Genomic DNA, 24,468 nt, shown 5'->3' on the forward strand with positions numbered 1-24,468 from the left:
TCTTTATCGTGAGCATTATTTTGACAGCACTGATTCCTCATTTCCCTGTTACCTAGAATTACCTATTTCTCCCAACTCCTCTTTTGCTATCAGATTCATTCTTTCTTAAATCAAAACCTTTCATGCTTTTCTCCTTTGAAAATCGTCCAGTAATTTTCTGTCATCTTGATATGTCCCACATTATTGTGAATGCACACTTTTCTTAATGTAACCCCATTCTCCATGTGAAGTCACATTCCTCCTTATTTCCTGACACGGATTCTCAACTCTGGACAGTGGGTCTCAGTACCACCACATATTTAACATTTCATCAGCAATCCTATGTCATGGTGCCCTGTAATCTTTCTCTGCTTGATCTTTAAGGATCAGTTTTTCGTTCATCCACAATATCTTTTCCATAGGGAGTTCCGTTGTTTATTGACTTTTTCCTTTCACATACTTCTCTGTCACTTAGAGTTGGTGGCTATTTATTTTATTTGCTTCTGTATGTTAATATTTTACTTACTCATATTTTTATATTATTTTTCTCATCATGAAAAGGAGGGTAACCATTTCCTATAAATTCCTTCTTGACTCCATAATAGTGACTCTAAGTTATTTTCAAATGAGTAAGATGTTCATTTGTCTTCAAACAATGCTAAAATAGCTTAATGGAAAACAAAAATGTAGATGAACAACAAAATCCAAGATTGTTTTAAGACTATGCTTAATTTATTTCAAAAATACTTTCTTTACTCTTTAGAAACACTGAGTGCTTAAAATAACTATAGTTTTATTTCCCTATAATCCTAAGTAATTTAATTACAGATAAAACATTAACGTATTGGCGAAGAAGTAAGACATAGTGTTTATGCTTAATCATCTACCGAGTAAACTCACTGTGTTTTCTCCTTTTTTAAAAAAATAACAGAACAAGTTTACAATATGGAATTATGTGCTTAAAAAGGTTGAATTATGACAGAAAAGAACTAGAAAGAAGACGAGAAGCAAGCCAACATGAAATAAAAGGTACTATGTCTTTCTTTCATACCAAATCATAAGTCTTTCTTTGGAGGAGGGGGATTTTTAGTTTTCATTTTTATGAACGTAAAGTGTTGTATGCATTACTGTTGTCATTAAATAACATAAATATTCGACTAGAAGTATCATCATTATTTCTTTTTCATAACTTTTCTGATTAAAACTCAGAAAAGGATATCATCACTATATAAGATAGATATCCCATTGGGGTCATATTGTTGATTTTCTGAATTAAGGTCTATTCCTCTGAACCTATTAATTATACATTCTGTTTATCTTACAGATGCCTCCACATAGCTATTTTTGTCAAACTTTTAATAGAACCTTCTCATTATGATTCAGAGAAACATGGTATATAATTTATTTATAGCAGTTCATCTTTGACTTGTATCATTTGATTTTATTTCAGTGCCCAGAGATTTTATTTCTGTAAGACATATAAATTATATAGGAATTTTTATATAGAAGTTAGAGAGGAATTTTTCCCCTATGAGACTAGTTCACTAATAATTTTAACTAGAAATGATTTTAGAAAGATTACTGGCTGCTGCAACTAATATTTGTATGAAAATATTTGATTTGAATTATAAGAAAAGACATTCCCTGTAACAGACTTTTTAGAAAAGTACTGTATTTAGTAATTGACCTTTAAACATTGAGATATACCTTAGTATACAGAGGAAAGAACTGTTTAAAAAGAACAACATGTTAGGTCTTATACTTGTTAGAGACCACTTTATTTTTATTATTGTTATTGTTGAAGGAAAATTTAATGATTTGATGTAAGATATAAGTTATCATGGAGAAGGCAATGGCACCCCACTCCAGTACTCTTGCCTGAAAAATCCCATGGACGGAGGAGCCTGGTAGGCTGCAGTCCATGGGGTCGCTAAGAGTCAGACACGACTAAGCGACTTCACTTTCCCTTTCCACTTTCATGCATTGGAGAAGGAAATGGCAACCCACTCCAGTGTTCTTGCCTGGAGAATCCCAGGGACAGGGGAGCCTGGTGGGCTGCCGTCTATGAGGTCGCACAGAGTCAGACACGACTGAAGCAACTTAGCAGCAGCAGCAGCATAAGTTATCTATAGGACTTTTGTGGGGGGAATCATGTCCTTTTATGTCTATTTTTAATGGAAAAAAGGCTCAAAGTTTTTGAAAAAAATTTTGAGTATAAGCTCAAAATGAACTCCATATAAGTTATTATTTGTTTGCTATTTCCTGGGAGTTTATGTTTAGAAGCATTTCATTGAATTCAGTAAGTGTTTGTAATTAATTGTTCAAAGTTAGGCGTGACTTTGTTGTTATTTTCACTGCCTTTAGGGCTTACTTTAGATATGAAAACAGTATGTATTACATGTTATCTATCTTCCCCATATTAAAGTTTAGCACTGTTTTATTCTTTAAGATGTTAGACTTCTATAGTTTTCATTTGTGATAAGCATTGTCAGAAATTACTTTTACCTTTGGCAGTTCTTGGACAGTACATTAGTTATAGTAGAATGGGTCTGAATGCCTGTGAAGGTGATTAAAAATATTTTTCGATAAATGGTTCATTGGAGACTAGACAGACACAATGGATTTCTTGTAACACTTCATTTGACTCACTGCTTAGGAGCAAGAAAGTGTTTTTCCATTATCAAAATTGAGTTGTTTGATTTCACTTTGTTTTGGGGACCCAGGAAATTGCAAGCTATCTTTAGACCACTGCTGTTCAGGTGAATTGAAATTTGGGGATTAATTGGCCAAGAAAGACCCCAGAAGGAAGTCTGTGTTTAACCTAACAAAAGATGCTTTAGCACACAAATAGACTTTACCATGGGACATGCCTTTCTGGTTTTCTTTTTGAAGTACTGTTTTCCAATTAGATTTTATTATGCTTGGTTTCACCACGGAATGCTTCAGATATAGATGTTTTTGGCACTACATCAAATATTATATTAGTACTTGGCAATTGTAAGCATAACTCTGAGAAAAACTGCCATGATTCACCGTGATTATACACAGGCAACTCCATGTGTGATATAGCTCTGAGTGAGATCATAAAAATAGCCCATTTCCTATGACTGATCTGATACCATTTACAGGAATAACTCTTGACTGTGACTAGGGGTCTCTGTTATTATCTGAAGTATTAATTAACCTTGACCTTAATAAACAGCTTTCTGAAGTGAAGAGACCATGTGCATATCAAGGATCTACAAGCATTTAATTTGTTGCTAGGAAACCGTCAACACTGATCTTTAGCCATTTATTGTTTAGGTCAAGAGGATCCTTACAAAGTTTTAAAGTCAGAGCATAAGTTTTGCTTCAAAACAGATTTATAGAATGGGATCTAATTTACAATATGAAAAAAAAAAAACCTATGATGTTCTGAGGAAGAGCAGTTGGGATTAGTATCTTATTTACCTTCAGCCTGTAAATAAATTATTTTATATTATTTCATAAACAGCTACAAGTATGTTAATAGAATTTTTGATAGACATATATTTATAGAAATATGGTAACTATATATGTCATAGAGTAACAAAACATAAACCCAGCTCTAGAAAAGAACACTTTCTATTTACAAATTTGTTTAGCATAAAGAGAACTCGACATTTTTGTTGAACTGTTGTGCCATTAGTAAAAATAATTACAGAACTGTTACTGCCAACCATACATACCTACCCAACTTTTGACATACAGTGTGGTATAATCAGTAGATAGAACTATAGTAACTGATTAGTGAAAGTGAAGTCACTCAGTCATGTCTGATTCTTTGCAACTCCATGGACTGTAGCCTATCAGGCTCCTCCCTCCATGGGATTCTCCAGGCAAGAGTACTGGAGTGGGGTGCCACTGCCTTCTCCAGGGGATCTTCCCGACCCAGGGATCGAACCCAATGTAACCAAAATATAATACCACCAACTTACATCCTGTTTTCTGAGGTCTAACACCTCAATGGAAAAAGTTAATGAACACAGAGGAACACATATACTTTAGGACTGACCCAGGGAGACCCAGTGAACATACATAATATAAAATGTCCTTAGATAGTAAAGATTATTACTGAAGTCCTTTGCTTTGCTGAAGACATGGGGAAAGAAAGAGCTAGAATTCTGAGACAATAAACATCCTACTTCCTGAAGAAATTCATTCTGCCTAGGCTGGAGCAGGATATAGTAAAGTGATTCTGAAAAGTGGGCATTTTGAGTCTTTCCTCAGATGTTTCTCATTAAACCAAATCCAAGAGACTCTTAGGGGCTTTGCTTTGAAGATTGTTTGCTTGAAGATTGTTCAAGCCACAATTGAAGTTAAGTAGAGGTATGTGAAGTAGATATGCCTTCCAGATTCATATGCAAATACTTTACCATCGCTGTGGATTGGCAGAGACAAAAAGAATACAAACTAATCTGAGGAATTTCTACTTCTGACTATAAATGGAATACATTCAATCAGATCAATCTTCAACCAAGAACAAGTAGAAAAACTAGATCAATCAATAAATAGCTGTTTGAAGGCAGCAGAAAGCAACTAAGAAACACCCAAGCCTTGAGAGGCCATGATCTTGAGAAAAAGAGAAATGTGTTGAGAGGTAAGCCTGTAGCACTGGGTGTTTTAAATTGTGAGAGTGGGTATTTATTTAGCAATATCTGCTAACATTAAATGTATGTATATAACATGACATCAATTCTATCATTGGCTACTCAATAGCTGTATATATATTCACAATATACACCAAAATACACAAATAAGAGTGTTCAAGGCAGCACTATTCTTAACCCACAGTAGAATCCACATTTCCATCCACAGTAGAGTGGATCCATTGTGGCATAATCATACAATGGAATATTAAATAGCAATGAAAATAACCATAGCATGGGAGAACTATTGAGTGAAAGACACAGACACAAAAATACATGTTGCATGATTTCATTTATAAAATGCTAAGAAATCAGACAAATCTAACCTGTGGGGAGAATAGTCAGAATATTGGTTACCGTTGGAGTGAGGCTCGTGACTTAGAAAGGACATGAAGGCCTGGTGCTGAGGTATCACTTAACTGCTTTAATATTATACAAGAAATCCTAAATTGGTGATTAATTAATGTATTATACAATTAGTATAATGTTTTTGAAATTAATGTATAAATACTACACACACACATTAAGAAGAAAATAATATTAAGATTTTTGCAGATAATTTGGGAAATAAGCAGTTGAAGAATGTTTCTCAATGTATTCTTTATACTTTTTGTGGATAAGGTATAAATTTCACTCAGAAAGAAAAAAATATATAAGTAAGGAAAACTTATTTTTACTGTACTAGTAAACTATGGACTACATTTCCCTTTCTACAGGATTGAGAAAAACTTTTTTTTTCCCCTCATTTCCCCTAAGTTCTTAAAATATGAAACAATCTGATACTTCTATTTTGATGTATTTCTGTCACTCATAATGAAAGAAAATGAGGAAAAAGTGATAAAACTTTTGATATGTTTTGATATTTTTGATACTTTGATGTGTTTTGGTCCAAATAAAGGTGTACCTAATATTTTTCTCTAAAGGTTTTAGTTTTAGAAAATAAAATTCAAAGTATTTGTACCTCAGTAAAATACTGCTTTTCAACCTGAAAGGAAAAAAAAAATTATGACTTGAGAGTCATTGATTTTTGGATTAATATGTAATTGAGAAATAGTGGGTTGACAAAATAGTAGAGTAAGTATTAAACTATTCAATGTCTGTTCTATCTTATTCTGACTTATTGCTTCAGATGAAAAAAGAGTTTCTTCTAGTACATAAGTAATAATTAGGTAGTAGTTTGAAAACCACTCTGATGAAGAACCATACTAAACTCTCATCTTGCTCTCTTGACAGAAGAGCTGTATATCGACACAAATAAGAAATGTCCCCAGTTCAGTAAATTCAGTCATTCAGTCGTGTCCGATTCTTTGTGAACCGCTGGACTGCAGCACGCCAGGCTTCCCTGTCCATCACCAACTCCCGGAGTTCACTCAAACTCTTGTCCATCAAGTCAGTGATGCCATCCAACCATCTCATCCTCTGTCATCCACTTCTCCTCCTGCCTTCAATCTTTCCCAGCATCAAGGTCTTTTCTAGTGAGTCAGTTTTCACATCAGGTGGCCAAAGTATTGGAGTTTCAGCTTTAGCATCAATCCTTCCAATGAATATTCAGGACTGATTTCCTTTAGGATAGACTGGATCTCCTTGCAGTCCAAGGGACTCTCAAGAGTCTTCTCCAACACCACAATTCAAAAGCATCAATTTTTGGTGCTCAGCTTTCTTTATAGTCCAACTCTCACATCCATAGATGACTATTTGAAAAACCATAGCTTTGACTTTTTTGACCTTTGTTGGCAAAGTAATGTCTCTGCTTTTGAATATGCTGTCTAGGTCAGTCACAGTTTTTCCTCCAAGGAGCAAGGGTCTTTTAAGTTCATGGCTGCAGTCACCATCTGCAGTGATTTTGGAGCCCCCCAAAATAAAGTCTGTCACTGTTTCCATTGTTTCCCATCTATTTGCCATGAAGTGATGGGACCAGATGCCATGATCTGTTTTCTGAATGTTGAGTTTTAATCCAACTTTTTCATTCTCCTCTTTCACTTTCATCAAGAGGCTCTTTAGTTCTATTTCACTTTCTGCCATAAGGGTGGTGTCATCTGCATATCTGAGGTTATTGATATTTCTCCTGGCAATCTTGATCCCAGCTTGTGGTTCATCCAGCCTGGCATTTCTCATGATGTACTCTGCATAAAAGTTAAATAAGTAGAGTGACAATATGCAGCCTTGATGTACTTCTTTCCCCATTTGGAACCAGTCTGTTGTTCCATGTCCAGTTCTAACTGTTGCTTCCTGACCTGCATACAAATTTCTCAAGAAGAATCTCTTGAAGAATTGTCCACAGTTTGTTGTGATCCACACAATCAAAGTCTTTCACATAGTCAATAAAGCAGAAGTAGATGTTTTTCTGGAATTCTCTTGCTTTTTCGATGATCCAGTGGATGTTGGCAATTTGATTTCTGGTTCCTCTGCCTTCTCTAAATCCAGCTTGAACATCTGGAAGTTCACAGTTCACGTGCTGTTGAAGTCTGACTTGGAGAATTTTGAGCATTACTTTGCTAGGGTATGAGATGAGTGCAATTGTGCAGTAGTTTGAGCATTCTTTGGCATTGCCTTTCTTTGGGATTAGAATGAAAATTGACCTTTCCCAGTCTTGTGGTCAATGCTCAGTTTTCCAAATTTGCTGGCATATTGAGTGCAGTACTTTCACAGACTCATCTTTTAGGATTTGAAATAGCTCAACTGGAATTCTATCACCTCCACTAGCTATGTTCATAGTGATGTTTCCTAAGGCCCACTTGACTTTGCAATCCAGGATGTTTGGCTCTAGGTGAGTGATCACACCGTTATGGTTATCTGGGTCATGAAGATCTTTTTTGTATAGTTCTGTGTATTTTTGCCACCTCTTCTTAATAATGAGTGTAGCAGTGTGTGTATGGGACCTTTGGAAGGAGGTGGCCATTATCTTCACTACCTCCATCATAGTTTGGCCCCAGGTCAAACAACAGGGAGGAAACACAGCTCCACCCATCAACAGAAAATTGGATTAAAGATTTACTGAGCATGGCCATGCCCATCAGAATAAGAGCCAGTTTCCCCCTCAGTCAGTCTCTCCCATCAGGAAGCTTCCATAAGCCTCTTATTCTTCTCCATCAGAGAGCAGAGATACTGAAAACCACAATCACAGAAAACTAACCAATCTGATCACATGGACCACAGCCTTGTCTAACTCAATGAAACTATGAGCCATGCCGTGTAGGGCCACCCAAGACAGATGGGTCATGGTGGAGAGTTCTGACAAAACGTGGTCCACTGGAGAAGGGAATGGAAACCACTTCAGTATTCTTGCCTTGAGAACCCCATGAACAGCATGAAAAGACAAAAAGATAGGACACTGAAAGATGAACTCTCCAGGTCGGTAGGTGCCCAGTATGCTACTGGAGATCAGTGGAGAAATAAATCCAGAAAGAATGAAGAGACAGAGCCCAAGCAAAAACAACACCCAGTTGTGGATGTAACTGTTATTGCCTAGGAACTTGGAATGTTATGTCCATTAATCAAGGTAAATTGGAAGTTGTCAAACAGGAGATGGCAAGAGTGAACATCGACATTTTAGGAATCAGTGAACTAAAATGGCAATGGCACCCCACTCCAGTACTCTTGCCTGGAAAATCCCATGGATGGAGGAGCCTGGTAGGCTGCAGTCCATGGGGTCGCTAAGAGTTGGACACGACTGAGCGACTTCCCTTTCACTTTTCACTTTCATGCCTTGGAGAAGGAAATGGCAACCCACTCCAGTGTTCTTGCCTGGAGAATCCCAGGGACAGGGGAGCCTGGTGGGCTTCCGTCTATGGGGTCGCACAGAGTCGGACACGACTGAAGCGACTTAGCAGCAGCAGTAGCAGCAGCAGAACTAAAATGGACTGGAATGGGCGAATTTAACTCAGATGATCAAGAAATGTCTCCATCTGGTGGTAAAAGCACTGAACTTCATACAGACCCCTAGAGAATGAAAACAAGAAATGCTTTGAGACATTATGTTCCATGTGATGGAAATGCTCTCATTTCAGTGATAATAAGCACTCTTAAAATGACAGAATTTTTCTAGGCTAAAAGTATAGTTATTCAGACAGTAAATATGTGTAACACAAGGGTGCCAGGTGCCTCAGGAAGTAGATAAAGAAGTCAGCATAAATGATGATCTGGCCAGACACCCTTGGCTTATTTTAGTTAGCAGTTTTTTATTTATTATGCAAAATACCGAAGCCTAAAATATTGCACCTCTTTTCCTAGATGTGTTGGTGTGGAGCAATGATCGTGTTATTCGCTGGATACAAGCAATTGGACTTCGAGAATATGCAAATAATATTCTTGAAAGTGGTGTGCATGGCTCACTGATAGCCCTGGATGAGAACTTTGACTACAGCAGCTTAGCTTTATTACTACAGATTCCAACACAGAACACCCAGGCAAGCCCCTCTGTGCTGTGGTTGTGCTGTGGTTGTGCTGTGTCCTAGCTTATATAAGTGAGAGTGAATGTCACTCCACCATATCCAGCTCTTTCCGACCCCATGGACTCTACAGTCCATGGAACTCTCCAGGCCAGAATACTGGAGTGGGTAGCTGTTCCCTTCTCCAGGGGATCTTCCCAACCCAGGGATCTAACCCAAGTCTCCCACGTTGCAGGTGGATTCTTAACCAGCTGAGCCACCACGGAAGCTGTATATAAGGTCAAAGTAAACTTTTAGAAAAAAAAAAAAAAGTTGTGTATTCATGATTCTTAATGGGCGTTAGCTCAACCTTTGAAATATGTCACTGGGGCTTTAATTTTAAGCTACTGGATTTCTAGCCAAAACAAAATCATAAAATGAAGCAGCACAGGATTTAGAAGTTATGTGGTCCACCCTCCCACCTGAATGCCAGATTCCCCCAAGCAATGTCCCTGACAGATGGCCTTTAGTCTCTGCCTCTCTGTGGGCCAGTCATTTCTATTCACATGTCTGAATTAGACAGACAAGCAGCTTTGCTTTTTGCCATTGATTCCCAAGCCTGGGTAATTATTTGAATCATGGGAGCTCCTTAAAAATTTAAAAGAAAATTTGCAATCTACATCACAGGCCTAAGAAATCAGATATCAAGAGAGAGGACACAGAAATCCTAATTATCTAGTTTCCCTGAATGATGATCCTTGGTCAGATTTGAGAACTGTCTGCATAGATTTGATAAAAGTATGGCAGTCTAACTTTACTTTCCAATTCATTTTTACATATTTCAAAGTTTACATCAAGGACTCAATTAGAAAAAGTAATAAGTGAGGTCAAACCCCTTTACCTCAGATATTTAGGCGAGGCTATATGTCCACTGTCCACACTAAAGAAAATTGTCCTTCCTTGTGTTTATAGTTAAAATTTACAATGGCTTATATATGGAAGACAAAAAATAAGACCCTTATAAATAAAACAGGGTATTAGGATATTTTCGGAGGTAAATATAATCGCTATGATTTTTTTCAAATAAACTGTGACTTCCGTGATGGTAACTGTAATTGGATGTCAACAGGCAAGGCAGATTCTCGAAAGGGAGTACAATAACCTCCTGGCTCTGGGAACCGAACGGCGCCTGGATGAAGTAAGTCCTTGTCTGTCACTCAAAAGGGGCCTTAGTGCAAGCAAAATGGCTTTCAAGGACCACTGCTCAAGTTTTCCAGATGCTTGTATAGATGGAATCTAGAATTTCCTCCACTTAGATATTTGTTATTCATTTGATTTGGAAAAGAACTTTATGAATTCATAAGTATTATCATATCAGCAGTTAGATACAGTAAGAAATAATTCAGAATCAGCCATTTTTCATGAGTTGTTAAAGCAAAATACTGTTGAGCAACATTTTTTCAATTATAAGTAATGGTAACACTAGTCCTGGTAAATTCAGCTTTTCAGTAAGGCATGTGCTTATTTCTAAATACCAGTTTATCTTCACAGGAAATTTTAGGATATTTAAAGAAACAGAAAACTTGCTTTCAATAAATGGGAAGCTTTATTTTAGATATCGTTATTGTGTTTTCCTTAAAAACATATGTGTAACATTTTAACAGTCATAGGAATTGAAAGCTATATTGAGTATGAGAAATTCTACGCATCGTATATGCATGTTTAAATGATTTGAAAATAGTGAACAGGTAAGTAGCCTCCTGAGATGAAGGAATACAAGGGACTTTATCACACTCTGTGCACTGATGAACTATGGATTTTAATAGTCCTTTTGAGCTTTTCAAAGATCTTTCTGGAAGAAATGGGGAGGAAAATCTGAGTATGAGGTGGAAAATACAGAGATGCATAATTATGCGTTGCAAAATGCAGGTGTTTCTAAGCTGTCAAGAAAAGCTGATTACAATAGCTTTGTGAGTGAACCCAGCAATTCTTAAAATGGCACAGTAATACCACATTCAAATGGGCAGGGAACATGATCTTGGTTTTATAAAACTCAAGCTTGTCCTTTGTGGAGGAGGTTAGAGGCAGACAAGTTCTACGGTCTGAACCTCAACTAGCTTCCTAAAATTCTTACTCCTGTGCGATTAGGATAATATTTACTATTTTTAAAAACCAATACAATATTGTAAAGTAATTAGCCTCCAATTAAAATAAATAAATTTAAATTAAAAAAAAATAAATGCTTGTAAATACAAAAAAAAAGTTATTTAACTGACCTTAATTTTATAATTTGTTGGATAATCTTTTCAATCCTTAGTCCTTTTTAAAAAATTTATTTAAGTATAGCTAATCTACAATGTTGTGGTTTCTGGTGTACAATAAAGTGATTCAGTTCTATATCTATTCTTTTCATATTATTTTCCATTATGGTTTATTATAGGATATATTATTATTATACAGTTTCCTGTGCTATATAGTAGGACCTTGCTGTTTATATATTTTGTACAAAATAGTTTTCACCTGCTTTTAATCTTTATTCTTAATTGTTGAAACAGAAAGATAGTCTACATAAACCCATACACACTTTTAAATACAACTATCCTTACTTAAAAGGTAGAAAAGGAATTTTAATAAAAATTGTTAAAGATCTGTCATAGTGTTAGATTCTAAAACACAGACTGACCTGAAGCAGAGGTCTAGGCTGAGGTACATGTCTCTGTGGGTTCTAGTGTTGCTTCTTGAAAATAATGGACAAGCTGAAAAGCCTAAATGGAACACAACTATCTGCCTTTAAAATATGCTGCCTCTTTTTCTTAAGAGCAGCACATGACTTTATCACTGAAACCCTCTAGTCTCTTGTTTTAGTGTTTTGTTTGTTGCTGTGCTTGATTTCGGTTTTGTTCTTTGAATGTGAACAAAAATATCTAAACAACTTAGCTAGAGCCAGAACAGACTTGTTTCTGAGAGAAGCTGATTATTCATATCCCAGTGAAATAATCTCATGGGCTTCTATAGACGCCACTGAGAGCATATCCTCAATTGAGATTAGAGAGCATATCCTTTAATATCCTCTCATGGAAACCTTTTCCTGTGATGTTGTTGCTTATCGTTCTCATTAACTTTGTTACATGTTTCTAAGAACACAGTTTTAAGCACTTAGACTAGTTTACTTGTTTTCATTACATCAAATTATAACTCTGTGCTGGCAGAGTGAGGACAAGAATTTCAGGCGTGGGTCAACCTGGAGAAGGCAGTTTCCTCCCCGTGAAGTACATGGAATCAGCATGATGCCCGGGTCCTCAGAAACACTGCCAGCTGGATTCAGGTTAACTACAACGTCTGGGCAGTCAAGGAAAATGACAACGGATGGTACAGTAGTTTTGCATTTGTGCTTATAAAGTAAAACGCTTGTTTAGCAAATGCTATCATTCTCTGATCTTGCACAGCTTTCTGAAATTGACTCTTTCCTTAAGTTGGTTTGCTTTGCTTGAAGTTTGCTTTGCTTTCATCAGACTATTCTCTTTTGTAAATTGCTAATGCATGAACTCACAGCACTTTATTCACATTTAAAAAATAATTTAAAATTAAATCCTGAAAAGGACAATTTTGGCTAATGTCCACATCTAGGAAGAAAAACATCTGCATGATTTGTGTTTCTTTACTCTTCTATTCACCAAGTAAATAATTTGTTTAGAGTTTGGATTTGGACTAACTGTCCTTAATAAATGGAAATTAACTCCACTGTTGCCCTACATGCTTGAATATTGCAAAGTTTTATATTTCATCTTAAAAACTTGGACTCATCAGATATTTTCATCTCTGACCAAGGCAGAAGGCCTTAAATAAACAAGCACAACCATGAGAAGAGAATTAAACAAACACAAAACCAACAGTAATTTCCCAATTAGTATTTCCTTCTGTGGACATTAGACTTGTGTTGTATATTTCACAAAGGAAAACAGCCATTCTGGAGGAGAGAGACAGCCCTGAAATTGTAGTCACCAAGTTTTGTCTGTTGGGTAGGCACTTAACAAAAGAGTCCCACTCTCTTTTACTGAGAAAACCACCTATAAATCACTATTTCTTTTTAAGGTGGGAGCTATCATGGCCCTTAACATTAGTTCTAGTGTAAGCCGTGAGTTTGGTCTACATTTCTTCTAATGTGTTCCTATTATGGATACAGTATCAAAATTCATGAGGAAGTTAAGATGATCAAAATGAGTGTAGAAGCTTTTCACTGTCGGAGGGGAAGAAAATCCATCGTACTGAATTCTCCAAGAGCAATCTTTGCTTCAAAAACAGGAGCACCCAAGGGAACTGTTGCTATTAACAGACTTCATCTTAGGAGGAATACAACTTGAAAGCTCAGTTGACTCACACTGGAATACATTTTCATTAGTAGCTTGGTCTCAAGGAAAGGAATATGAGTGGCTTCTGTCTGAGAGAAAGAAGATCTATTAATATGTCCAGATCCCTTTATGCAGGGAAAGTAAACCTTTCTCATCGGAAATTTTGTACTCCATCACCTGAGTCCCTCTAAAGCCCTTTTCTCCGTTTGCAGTTGCTTCATCAAGACTGCAGAGGTTAGACAACTCCACTGTTCGTACATACTCATGTTGACAAGCCACTCAAAGGAGGCAGCACTGACTTGCTGTGAGTAGTTTTCGTTGGCTGACAAAAAACAAACCACCAAAAAAAGAAAAACGGAACCTACATAGACTAGGAAATATATACATGATACTCTTTGGTATGGCCTAGCAGTACAGAAGTGAAAATAATAACCCCTTTGAATTTCTAGAGAGTAAAAGGCCTCTTCATAATGTAACTCTTCATCTAGGATTTTCTATCACTGTCTGTCTGCTATGGTTTAAGGCCTGTCTGTTGGAGGCCTGTCACTCTCTTATTTCACATCAATGCATGGCTACCACCCTGGCTTCTACTTTTTAGGAGCATTTTATATTGATGCACATAGCATTTGATGATGAGAGTCTGGCATTTATAGAATAAGACACTATTAAGTGAGTACTTTATATAGGGGAAGCGGAAGTAGGCAAACAGTTATTCTTGTAGGTGTCCAGAGTCAAAATAGTAGTAGAGACAGGCAAGTGACTTGGAGGTGATTTCATATTAAAAAAAAAAAAATATAACTGAGAAAAACTGAACGTCTGGTATGTTGTTTTTCATCAATATGATTTATATCTGTTGAAATACATAGGAATTTTAAGTATCTCAGATGTACAGCATAGGAACAAAGTGAAATAACTTTATAACAATGGTGGACAGAATAGAAAACCATGCTGTATAATCATTAAGGTACAAGGTATTTGTACTTGGAGAAATACTAGTTGATGGAACCTACTTCCAAAGTTTTATTAAAGAACAGTCTTTAGCAAAACTAAGTTTTCCTAGAGTATAAATGTCAAGGACATTTTTTTAATCTACAACTCTACTAAAATAGTCTACCATGGACAATGGATCGATATTTTGGAAAAATGTTTTTTAGGGCAATATTTAGAAACAAATGTGTGCACAGGGATGGGGAGAGGAACAGCTCATCTTGTGCTGTTTATTCATTGCCTTGAACTAAAAGCTCCACGCGGTTTACTGATGGTCTTTGGGGCCTAATATAGGAGCTGGTATGCTGCCTTATTTGGGTCACTATTTTGAAACTGCTGATGATAAAACAAAAGCTTTCAGATAAGAGATGTAATTTCAGAATGTAAAACCCTAACATTAAAAATTTAATGACAGTATCCAATTAATAATTTGGCTAAATGAGAGGTTTTCCAAAATACCATTTTTAATAGTTTCTACACATAGTATAACAATTTACCAGGAGCAGAATACATCACTAATTCACAAATGACTATTTAATATATTGAGTACTGCTTGCTTCTTAGCTCTTAACTGATGGGTAGAACTACTCTTTAACTATTTGCAGTCTGTATTTTGTGCATGGCATTCTAGTTCATACTTCCTAGCTTTTACCATTAAATGGGATAAATGTATTTATTTCCAGTAAATTAACCTGGGACGACCAATTTCTATTTTGAGGAACTATTAGCACGTTTGTCATTAACGTAATTCAGAACATATTGGGCTGGCCAGAAAGTTCACTCTGCTTTTTCCATAAGATCTTATGTGTATATATGTACGTCTGCGCACACTCAGTCACGTCCAACTATTTGTGGTCCCATAGACTGTAACCTTCCAGGCTCGTCTGTCCATGGAATTTTCCAGGCAAGGATACTGGAGCAGGCTGTCATTTCCCCCTCCTCCAGGGGAATTTTAGTGACCCAGGGATCAAGTCCACATCTCCTCTGTCTCCTGCATTGGCAGGAGTGTTCCTTATCACTAGCGCCACCCAAGAAGCCCCCATAAAACCTTATGGATGGAAAAACCTGAATGAACTTTTTGGCCAATCCAATGTTAATATTTTTCTTGTGTTGGGATAGTAATTGTGATCTTTTCCTTATTATGACCGGAAAGAATCTGTGATGACCCAGATTCTTTATGTTACTGATTATCACTGTTTTTGTCACTATTAAACAACGGTATCTTTTGAAGAGCACATAGAAGTTAGAATACAGATCTATTCCATGGAAAAAGTCAGCTCAGTGTATTAATGAGCAAGCCATACATTTTTCAAAAAGGACTGCTGACATTTTCTCTGAATACCTTTGTTTGTATTATGGCCATACTTTCCATGAAGTTGAGCAAATCTTATTTTTGAAGCTTGCCTGCACAAAATTAGAGAGGAGCAAATATTAATTACATACAGCTATTAGTTGGCCCCAAGATAATCCCCTACTCATTATCTCTTAGGACAAAAGTGGGCAAGATGCATGGAACTGCACCAAAAATAGCAGAGGGAGAGTTTCCAGTCTGGGGTCTTTCCGTAAACTAACGCTGTCCATTACACATTTTAGATGTCGTCTTTTCAGTCTACTCTACCTAAAGTGCACTACCATCCAAGAAGACAAGCAGTGAAAACCTTTGTGAAGACTGGATTCCAAGGAAATAACCACAAGTAATGCTTCACTAACTGAAAATGTGATTCTGGGGGGAGTCAGATATTAAGTTTGATTAGTTTACTACACTTGTAAGAAAATGCTCATTTGAATACTAAGCATCATCCACATCATAAATTCTGTACAACAGATGCTTTTATGAAATGGAGCCACTTGTTTTTTCATGTTTTATTGTAATATACTAGGCCTTTATGTATTACTGTGTATGTATTTCTTTTTAAATGTGTAAGTCTTATGTAAATGGATATAAATATGATTTTTTTAAAAATAAAATATATGGTTCATGGAGTCCTGAGTGCAAACATTTGACAATTCCAAGTACTGTTTGTATTTTACCATTCCACCATTTTTACAGTTTTTGAATTGTAACAGTCAAATCGGTATGTTTCCGGGAAGCGTGCTTCATGCTTCCACATGGTTCTCCTTCAAGTCTGTCAATCCTTAAAGCTGAAAACCTGCCTCTGATCATGTAAAAAAGAGTGATTTAACCTGGAACTGGAGCCAAAAACAGACCTTTAAAGGCAATCAGGGATGTCCTATATCTTTAGAAATAGCACTGTGATGGCTCGATCTCCTTTTCAATACAAAACAAAGCCAAACTGTTTACAAGAGTCAAAGCAATTATTTAAAAAAAAGAAAATATTTATAAAGAAAAAACATTATCTTCTCTTGTTACCTGTGGACCAAGGAACAAAAAACCTCTTTACTAAGAACCCCACGTTCATCCAAATACCCTGCACGGCCAGCCGTCAGCAGCACTGTTCAGTGACTCAACCACTGCAGAGTCTGAGGTCATCTCCACTGGAAAAACAGAAATCCCCAGAAACCCTTCCTTTCTGTCAATGTAACAGGGCATTAGCCAGACTCATGTCTAATGTTTTAAGCTTTTAGCCCAGAAGGCCTTGTTGGGACTTCCCTGAAGTCAGTCTTATCAGAGGAAATAACTGAAAGACAGAATGATGAACATATATAGTGTATAAAAGTATCGAAGAGTAATCTCTTCCCTGTGGCTTTATTTGGTGGTGTTAACTGTTGTTTATTCTTTGTTTATATGGGAGATTTCAAAGTAAAATCTATTTAATAATATCATTTATCTAACTGCTGATTTTCTGCTGCTTGATCTTATTAAGAGCAAGACCTGTCATTAGTAATTCTTTTTTTTTGTATTTAATTTGCTGTGTTTGCACGTACATTACATTTGTTTGGATGTCGATTTTTTGTTTAACAGACTCAGTCAAAAGGTAATGGTAACAGAAAACCTCTCCATTGTCAATAAAAAAAAATACTTCCAGTTCTCTGTTTAAGCTTTATTTTCTAGTCACATATAAATATTTTACTCAAACTATAATGAAAATCATTCTTTTTAGTGATTCTCAATCTAATATTTATCTACAAAGGTGAGGCTGCCACAAGAGGGTGCACTAAACTTGCTTGTGAAAGTGATTTTAAATTTTCTAAAAATGCTGCTTGATTGGAAACAATGGTAAAGAGCTTTTTAGGTTCATCTGAATATGGGGATCTTGACTTACAGAAATGAAGTATAACATAGAAATTATGGTATCATAATAACAAAGTAGATTTGTATCTACTGTCATGCATGACTTAATTGTGTAATAGTTTTTCCCCTTTAGAGATCACCTAGCAAGACATATTAATCATTTAGAATAGACTCAAACATACAGAGATATACAGTTACTTACCTCAAAACCCATAAAATATTCTTCAGTGTATAAGATCATTTGTGTCAGATTCTAAAACCCAATTAACTGATTAAGCTTAGAACCTTGGTTTTCTTGCTTTTAACCACCATCATCATGAATTTTTATATTTTTAATAATCAGAAATTTACACGTATAATTCCCTATAAATAAAACTGCTTCTTGTAAAACAGTTCTCACTTATATACACTTAGTACATTTTAAAAAGCAAACTAGCTTCATTAATTGGCAAACACTTTTCTATAGATTTTAAAATATTTACATTTTAATTTTTCTAATACCTTACAGTAAAAAAATTCTATGAAATGACAAATGAAGATCATACAGAATTTATTTCAGCAAATTACATTTTTTAGTAACATTATTAGTGTTATTTTTAAAGACAGGTTTAATTCAAAATATTTTAAATACTTTCGAGTGAAAGTACCTTATAGTCAGTATTAAGATAGAAAATTCCTTTTTTTCCTTCAAAATTTAAGCAATCTGATGGCTTGACTGTATTTTTCTGGTCCCACATTCAGTCTTGTGAGAATAACAGTACTTTCTCTGACCCTGCAAAGGAGATCAATTTCCTCAACCAGATACAAGAAAACATTACTTGCCTGGTCTTGTGCACTGTTTCCCAATCCCACTCAACTGGAAAATAGCTCAAGCCTGCTTGCTGAAGTGTCTTCTCCATGAAAAATGTGCAAGAGGATCAAAGACAATCTGTATGCAATTGTTGGATCTGCCTGAGCTTACACCTCACAAATGAACAGCTAACGAATGTGCCGTTTCAAATCAACTGAATTTTATATGAAAAACACGGCAATACATCCTAACGCGAAGACATTAAAAAGTGTATTATTTGTTAAGATTACAGTTGTGATAATAGATAAAATGTACGGAAGAGAAGAGACAGTTTAAGGAACCTAACAGCTTCAAATTATAAATTGAATATCTATCTAATCAGTGTAACTCAGGCTTCTAAAATAAAGGGAACAATTAGATGAATATATTTTTTCAGGTGTAACAATCAAAAAGTCAATTTTAGCAAATAACAATTTACTCTGAGAAGCCATTTGTTTTACAGTCTACGATCCAAAGAATCCTAACATTTTCAGAATGTCTTCATACAATTTGTAAGCAATTTTTATGGAACAAACAAGTAAAAAAGCTCATCTATTATTTCTCATATATACTTCTTCATGTGTTACCGGACTTTTATGTTAGGACAATTGCTCTTAAAATAACGTTACTGATGGACTGAAAGATTGAGGAATACTTTGAGAACCATCAAAGACTCAATAGGTATGGCATTTTTTTTTTTTTTTTAGTTTGAATGTATTCTTTAATAACTGATACCATGTAGAACCCTAAGTAAACCAAATGTTTAATGATCTGTATATACTCTGGTTAACTGGCACAAAGACTCATTTCTAGTTCTTTGTTAATGCTCAATAATTTTACAAAAGTTTAAATAGAAAGATGTGCTTTGGATGTGACAACTTTTTTTCAGTGAGTTATTTTAAAATTAGAGATTTCACATAAAATCTGGAATTTTGGTTTCTCTTAAAACTTCTCCTGGTCTTTAGCATATGTAAAATGTAAAAAATTTTACATTTCTTCCTTAAGAGCTTTCCTTGACAGTTTACCCATTTCTATATCATTTCCTTTTTTCCAAAAGAAGTTGAGATCATTACAAAGTATCTAGTCAACTCTGAACCTGAAGCAGTAAGAGGGGCTGCAAGGAGGCCTCATCTGCATGACTAAGAGATTGGATGAATGGACCTCTGTGCTCTCTACCTGGCCTGTGACCTCCCTTGACTAAGTGACACAGGACTGGAGAGAGCTGTACCTTTGTACCCAGCGTTCCCTGAGGATGTGTGAGGAGACAAATTCTCCTACCTAGAAAATTATGTCTCAGTGATTATCTAAAACTTCCCATTTCACCCATTTCATTTAAAATAACCAACCCTGTGAGCATCTCAAGAATATTCAAAGATATTCAGAACTTCTATAAGAAAATAATAACTTTTCTGACTTCAACTTGAGTTTTAGGTCTTGGATCAAAGCTGCAGAGTCCTAATTTAAGGAAGTGGCTCGATAGTAGTGTCATTTTTTTGGTGGGGGTAGGAGTTACAATTTATAAAAATCACACATTAGATATATTTTTCTTAAATGCAAGTTCTGGAAAATCTATATAATAATGAGCATGATACAGGCAACTGGCAACAGTGCTAACTGGGCTAATCAAACAGAAGGCACAGGTCTTATTAGTCTTCAAGTACAGTCTTTTAGACTAAGCCCTACAATTTACATTTCAGTTTGCATATTATTTCGATATTTATTTCTGGGAAGTAATTCTAAAAACTTACTCCAATTAGAAAAGTGACTCAAAAAAGAAGAAAAAAAGTCATGATGCCTGCTTCAACATGGCTTCTATGTGCTCAAAAATTCCAGGATCTTCAATTGTAGGAGACACCTGGAAAGAAGATTAGAGTCTGATGAAGGTGCTTTCATGAACCCCTTCCACTCTCTGTATTAGCAGTTCAATGCAATTTTGTATTCCCTACTATCATATATATATGGAAAGGTTCAAAAATAGCAAACTTGAACTTAATATTTTAATATGGCTTCCCTGGTGGCTTAGACAGTAAAGAATCTGCCTGCAAAGCAGGAGACCTGGGTTCGATCCCTGGGTCAGGAAGATCCCCTGAAGAAGGGAATGGTAACCCACTCCAGTATTCTTGCCTGGAGAATCCCATGGACATAAGAGCCTGGTGGGCTACAATCCATGCAGTGGTAAAGAGTCGACATGACTGAGCGATTAACATTTTAACAGTAAAATAAATGGTTCAGTTAGCAAAACGATCAGTCCTAGACGCGCAGCATTTAGTCACTCAGCCCTGTCAGTCCTAAATGGTACTTGTTTTATCGGTCTTTGAATGAACCTCCATAGAAAGATTTTTGTTTGTTTTGCTTTGCCCACACAACCACTCTTTATTGCTGTATCACTTTTTGCAAGACTTTTATGATTAAAATGTATAACTATGCATATATAATATGCACACAAATTAAAAGAATGCATTATGTTTGAATCAACTTAAATACCCTAAAATAATTTTCACTCAAAGCAGGAAAGATAATGAGCATATATATCAAATTAGAACTGTTAAAATATCTTATAGCCAGTCTCAAGTGTTTACTTTCTCACTAACAGTCGCTATTGACTGCAATGAAGCAAAATTTATCCTTAATAAGACTGAGTTTCCACAATTTGTTTGAAATTAACTGACATATTCACCAATACTTTATTAAATAATAAAGATATTTAAAATATTTTTATTTAAAAAATAAAAAAATTTTAAATTAAAAAATAAAATATTTCACATACTGGTTCTTATAATCAAAGAATATGATCTTAATGTTTCCTCCAAAACCCTCATTTCTACAGAGAGAATGGCTACGCAATCTGCTCCTTAACATTAAAAAAAAGAGAAGTACTATTATGTATTTTTTAGGAATATAATTCATGATTGAGAACCATTTAAAGAGTTTTGTTGACACCAAAGACATGGGGGAGAACATTTCAGAACCAAGCACTAAACGGCCTTGATAATTTACCTTATATGGCTTGCCATTGACAAGGGCAGACAGCGTTGAGCGGGGAATTTTGCCAGATCTGGTTTTGGGTAACTGTTTGACAAACACCGCTTTCCGAAAAGCAGCCACAGGGCCAATGGTCTGTCTAACGTGTTTCACAATTTCTTCTAAAACGTGTTCCTCTGTTGTATTTATATCTAGGGAGAAAGTTCAGATGGTAAGCTCTGCATTAACCTTAATCATTCAGGGCCCAAACAGGGAAGACAAAGACAGCTTACCTTTTTTCAACACGCAGAGGGCTAATGGGATATGACCTTTCAAAGAATCTTCCTTCCCAACAACAGCACAGTCAGCCACAATGCCAAGGGAAAGGATAGACTGTAATTTAAAAAAGCGTTCATTTAGATGTTTATACACGTATATATGCAGTATATATAATTTCAACTCGGAAAAACAGTACGTGACAGAGAACTTAAAAACCCAGAGCTGCCTCTGTGAAAATGACTATCAATTCACTATTCATATCTTTATGACTGAGGTGAATGGTTAAGATCCCAAAGTCACTAAAGACTGGCAGTAATTAAGACAAATTGCTTAGCTTACCTGGAAAGTAAGGGAATGACTTCTTCATCTCAGTTGTTTATTAATGAAGTCAGGGAAACTATGCAATGGATACCACTTGGGAACAAATTGCAATGGGCCTTGGAAAACAGATGGCCTCATGGTGATTTGACTTCAGGGCTGGCTACCAGAAGAACCCCAAATCATGAATAAACAGTGATTTTATTTCTCTTCTTGAGTGCCCACCTATCCAGAGAGGATTTTCCAAGAAGTGGAGAAAGAAGTTGGACAGAAAGTAAAGCCCTGACATCAGATAATCACCATTGTTGAGCACCCATTTTCATACTGTTCACCCTAAGCTCTAGAAAATGGGCTTCCCTGGTGGCTCAGACTGTAAAGAATCTGCCTGCAGTGGGGAAGACCTGGCTTAGATCCCCGGGTTGTGAAGATCCACTGGAGGAGGGCATGGCAACCCACTCCAGTATTCTTGCCTGAAGAATCCCCATGGACATAAGAGCCTGGTGGGCTACAATCCATGCAGTGGTAAAGAGGAGCCTGGCGGGCTATAGTCCATAGGGTTGCAAAGAGTCGGACTCAACTGAGCAACAAAACACAGCACAGCACAGGCTCCAAATGCCTTAAAGAGCAAAGCAATTTCTGTCCAGAATCATGAGAACCCACAGAGTAATCACATGAAATAGAGAAGCTTAGGATTAAAAAAACAAAACAAAACAAAACATTCTGCTATGATGGACTTTTAAAAATGAATGTTCAAAAATTTCTTTTCCATGAGATTAATATACATTTCTTATGACTTCTCCCCTGTGGGAAGCTGGTGCCCATCGAAGGCTGAGTTTTCAAGGAAGGATTTCCCACACTCACTACATTTAGAGGGCTTCTCTCCTAGATGAGATATACATTTGTGTGATATACATTTCAGTGACTCCAAACCCTTAATGGCTGGAGAAAACAGTAAGCAAACTTGTAACCAAGGGCTAGTGTGGCAGTCCCCATTCTTTCTTCAGCAAACATTTACAAATACCTCCTAACCCCCAACCCCCTATATTGCAGAAGGCTTGGTGGTGAACAAAAATAGGCTGGGTACTGTCTTAATGGTACTTGCAGTTTAGAAAGAAAGGCTTCCCAGGTGGCGCTAGTGGTAAAGAACCCCCCATGCCAATGCAGAAGAAGGAGAGGAGCTGGGTTCAATCCCTGGGTCAGGAAGATCCCCTAGAGAAGGGAATGGCAACCCACTCCAGTATTCTTGTGGAGAATCCCATAGACAGAGGAGCCTGGGGCTACAGCCCATGGGATCACAAAGAGTTGGACAAGACCAAGCAACTGAGCAGGCAGAGAAGTGATTAGACCAAGAGGAAGACGGGGCCAAAGCCAAAGGGAAGGGCTGGGCATATTCCATTCAAATAAAAAGGAGACCAGTGTGGCTGGAAGTTCAGTTCAGCTACTCAGTCGTGTCTGACTCTTTGTGACCCCATAGACTGCAGCATGCCAGGCCTCCCTGTCCATCACCAACTCCCGGAGTTTACTCAAACTAATGTCCACTGAGTCGGTGATGCCATCCAACCATCTCATCCTCTGTTGTCCCCTTCTCCTCCTGCCCTCAATCTTTCCCAGCATCAGGGTCTTTTCCAATGAGTCAGTTCTTTGCATCAGGTGGCCAAAGTAATGGAGTTTCAGCTTCAGCATCAGTCCTTCCAGTGAATATTCAGGACTGATTTCCTTTAGGATGGACTGGTTGGATCTCCTTGCAGTCCAAGGGACTCTCAAGAGTCTTTTCTGACAACACAGTTCAAAAGCATTAATTCTTCAGTGCTCAGCTTTCTTTATAGTCCAGCTCTCACATCCATACATGACTACTGGAAAAACCAAGGCTTTGACTAGACCTTTGCTGGTAAAGTAATGTCTCTGCTTTTTAATATGCTGTCTAGGTTGGTCACAGTTTTTCTTCCAAGGAGCAAATATCTTTCAAGTTCATGGCTGCCGTCACCATCTGCAGTGATTTTGGAGCCCAAAAAAATAAAGTCTGTCACTCTTTCCATTTTTTTCCCCATCTATTTGCCATGAAGTGAATGGGACCGGATGTCATGATCTTAGTTTTCTGAATGTTGAGCTTTAAGCCAACTTTTTCACTCTCCTCTTTCACTTTCATCAAGAAGCTTTTTAGTTCCTCTTCACTTTCTGCCATAGGGTGGTGTCATCTGCATATCTGAGGTTATTGATATTTCTCCCAGCAATCTTGATTCCAGCTTGTGCTTCATCCAGCCCAGCGTTTCTCATGATGTACTCTGCATTTAAGTTAAATAAGCAGGGTGACAATACACAGCCTTGACATACTCCTTTTCCTATTTGGAACCAGTCTGTTGTTCCATGTCCAGTTCTAACTGTTGCTTCCTGACCTTTATCCAGATTTCTCAAGAGGCAGGTCAGGTAGTCTGGTATTCCCATCTTTTTAAGAATTTTCCACAGTTTGTTGTGATCCACACAGTCAAAGGCTTTGGCATTGTCAATAAAGCAGAAGTAGATGTTTTTCTGGAATTCTCTA

At 36.7% G+C, this 24,468-nt stretch overlaps 2 protein-coding genes across 30 annotated transcripts in view; one reads left to right on the plus strand and one right to left on the minus strand.

The window, feature by feature from the left end:
- Positions 1-17,335, plus strand: part of PPFIA2 (PTPRF interacting protein alpha 2) — a 507,997-nt gene extending 490,662 nt beyond the window's left edge. For 22 of the 26 annotated variants that reach the window (XM_027543253.1, XM_027543239.1, XM_027543241.1 and 19 more), the window contains 6 exons: positions 911-1,008; positions 8,877-9,052; positions 10,143-10,211; positions 12,223-12,382; positions 13,575-13,666; positions 15,943-17,335. In XM_027543253.1, the coding sequence (XP_027399054.1) occupies positions 911-1,008; positions 8,877-9,052; positions 10,143-10,211; positions 12,223-12,382; positions 13,575-13,633 (562 nt within the window). In that variant the 3' untranslated portion in view covers positions 13,634-13,666; positions 15,943-17,335. Of the gene's footprint in view, positions 1-910; positions 1,009-8,876; positions 9,053-10,142; positions 10,212-12,222; positions 12,383-13,574; positions 13,667-15,942 lie in introns of those variants that run through there. The other 4 variants (XM_027543243.1, XM_027543254.1, XM_027543255.1 and 1 more) reach the window with 2 other exon arrangements.
- ACSS3 (acyl-CoA synthetase short chain family member 3) overlaps positions 8,500-24,468 on the minus strand; it is a 183,876-nt gene continuing 167,907 nt past the window's right edge. The window contains exons 14-17 of one of the 4 annotated variants that reach the window (XM_027543267.1): positions 21,626-21,725; positions 21,369-21,544; positions 20,120-20,226; positions 8,500-8,585 (exon numbers count right to left, since the gene is read on the minus strand). In XM_027543267.1, the coding sequence (XP_027399068.1) occupies positions 20,158-20,226; positions 21,369-21,544; positions 21,626-21,725 (345 nt within the window). In that variant the 3' untranslated portion in view covers positions 8,500-8,585; positions 20,120-20,157. Of the gene's footprint in view, positions 8,586-15,321; positions 15,754-18,075; positions 20,227-21,368; positions 21,545-21,625; positions 21,726-24,468 lie in introns of those variants that run through there. The other 3 variants (XM_027543266.1, XM_027543268.1, XM_027543265.1) reach the window with 3 other exon arrangements.

This window comes from Bos indicus x Bos taurus, chromosome 5 (assembly GCF_003369695.1).
Source record: "Bos indicus x Bos taurus breed Angus x Brahman F1 hybrid chromosome 5, Bos_hybrid_MaternalHap_v2.0, whole genome shotgun sequence".
Lineage (NCBI taxonomy): Eukaryota > Metazoa > Chordata > Mammalia > Artiodactyla > Bovidae > Bos > Bos indicus x Bos taurus.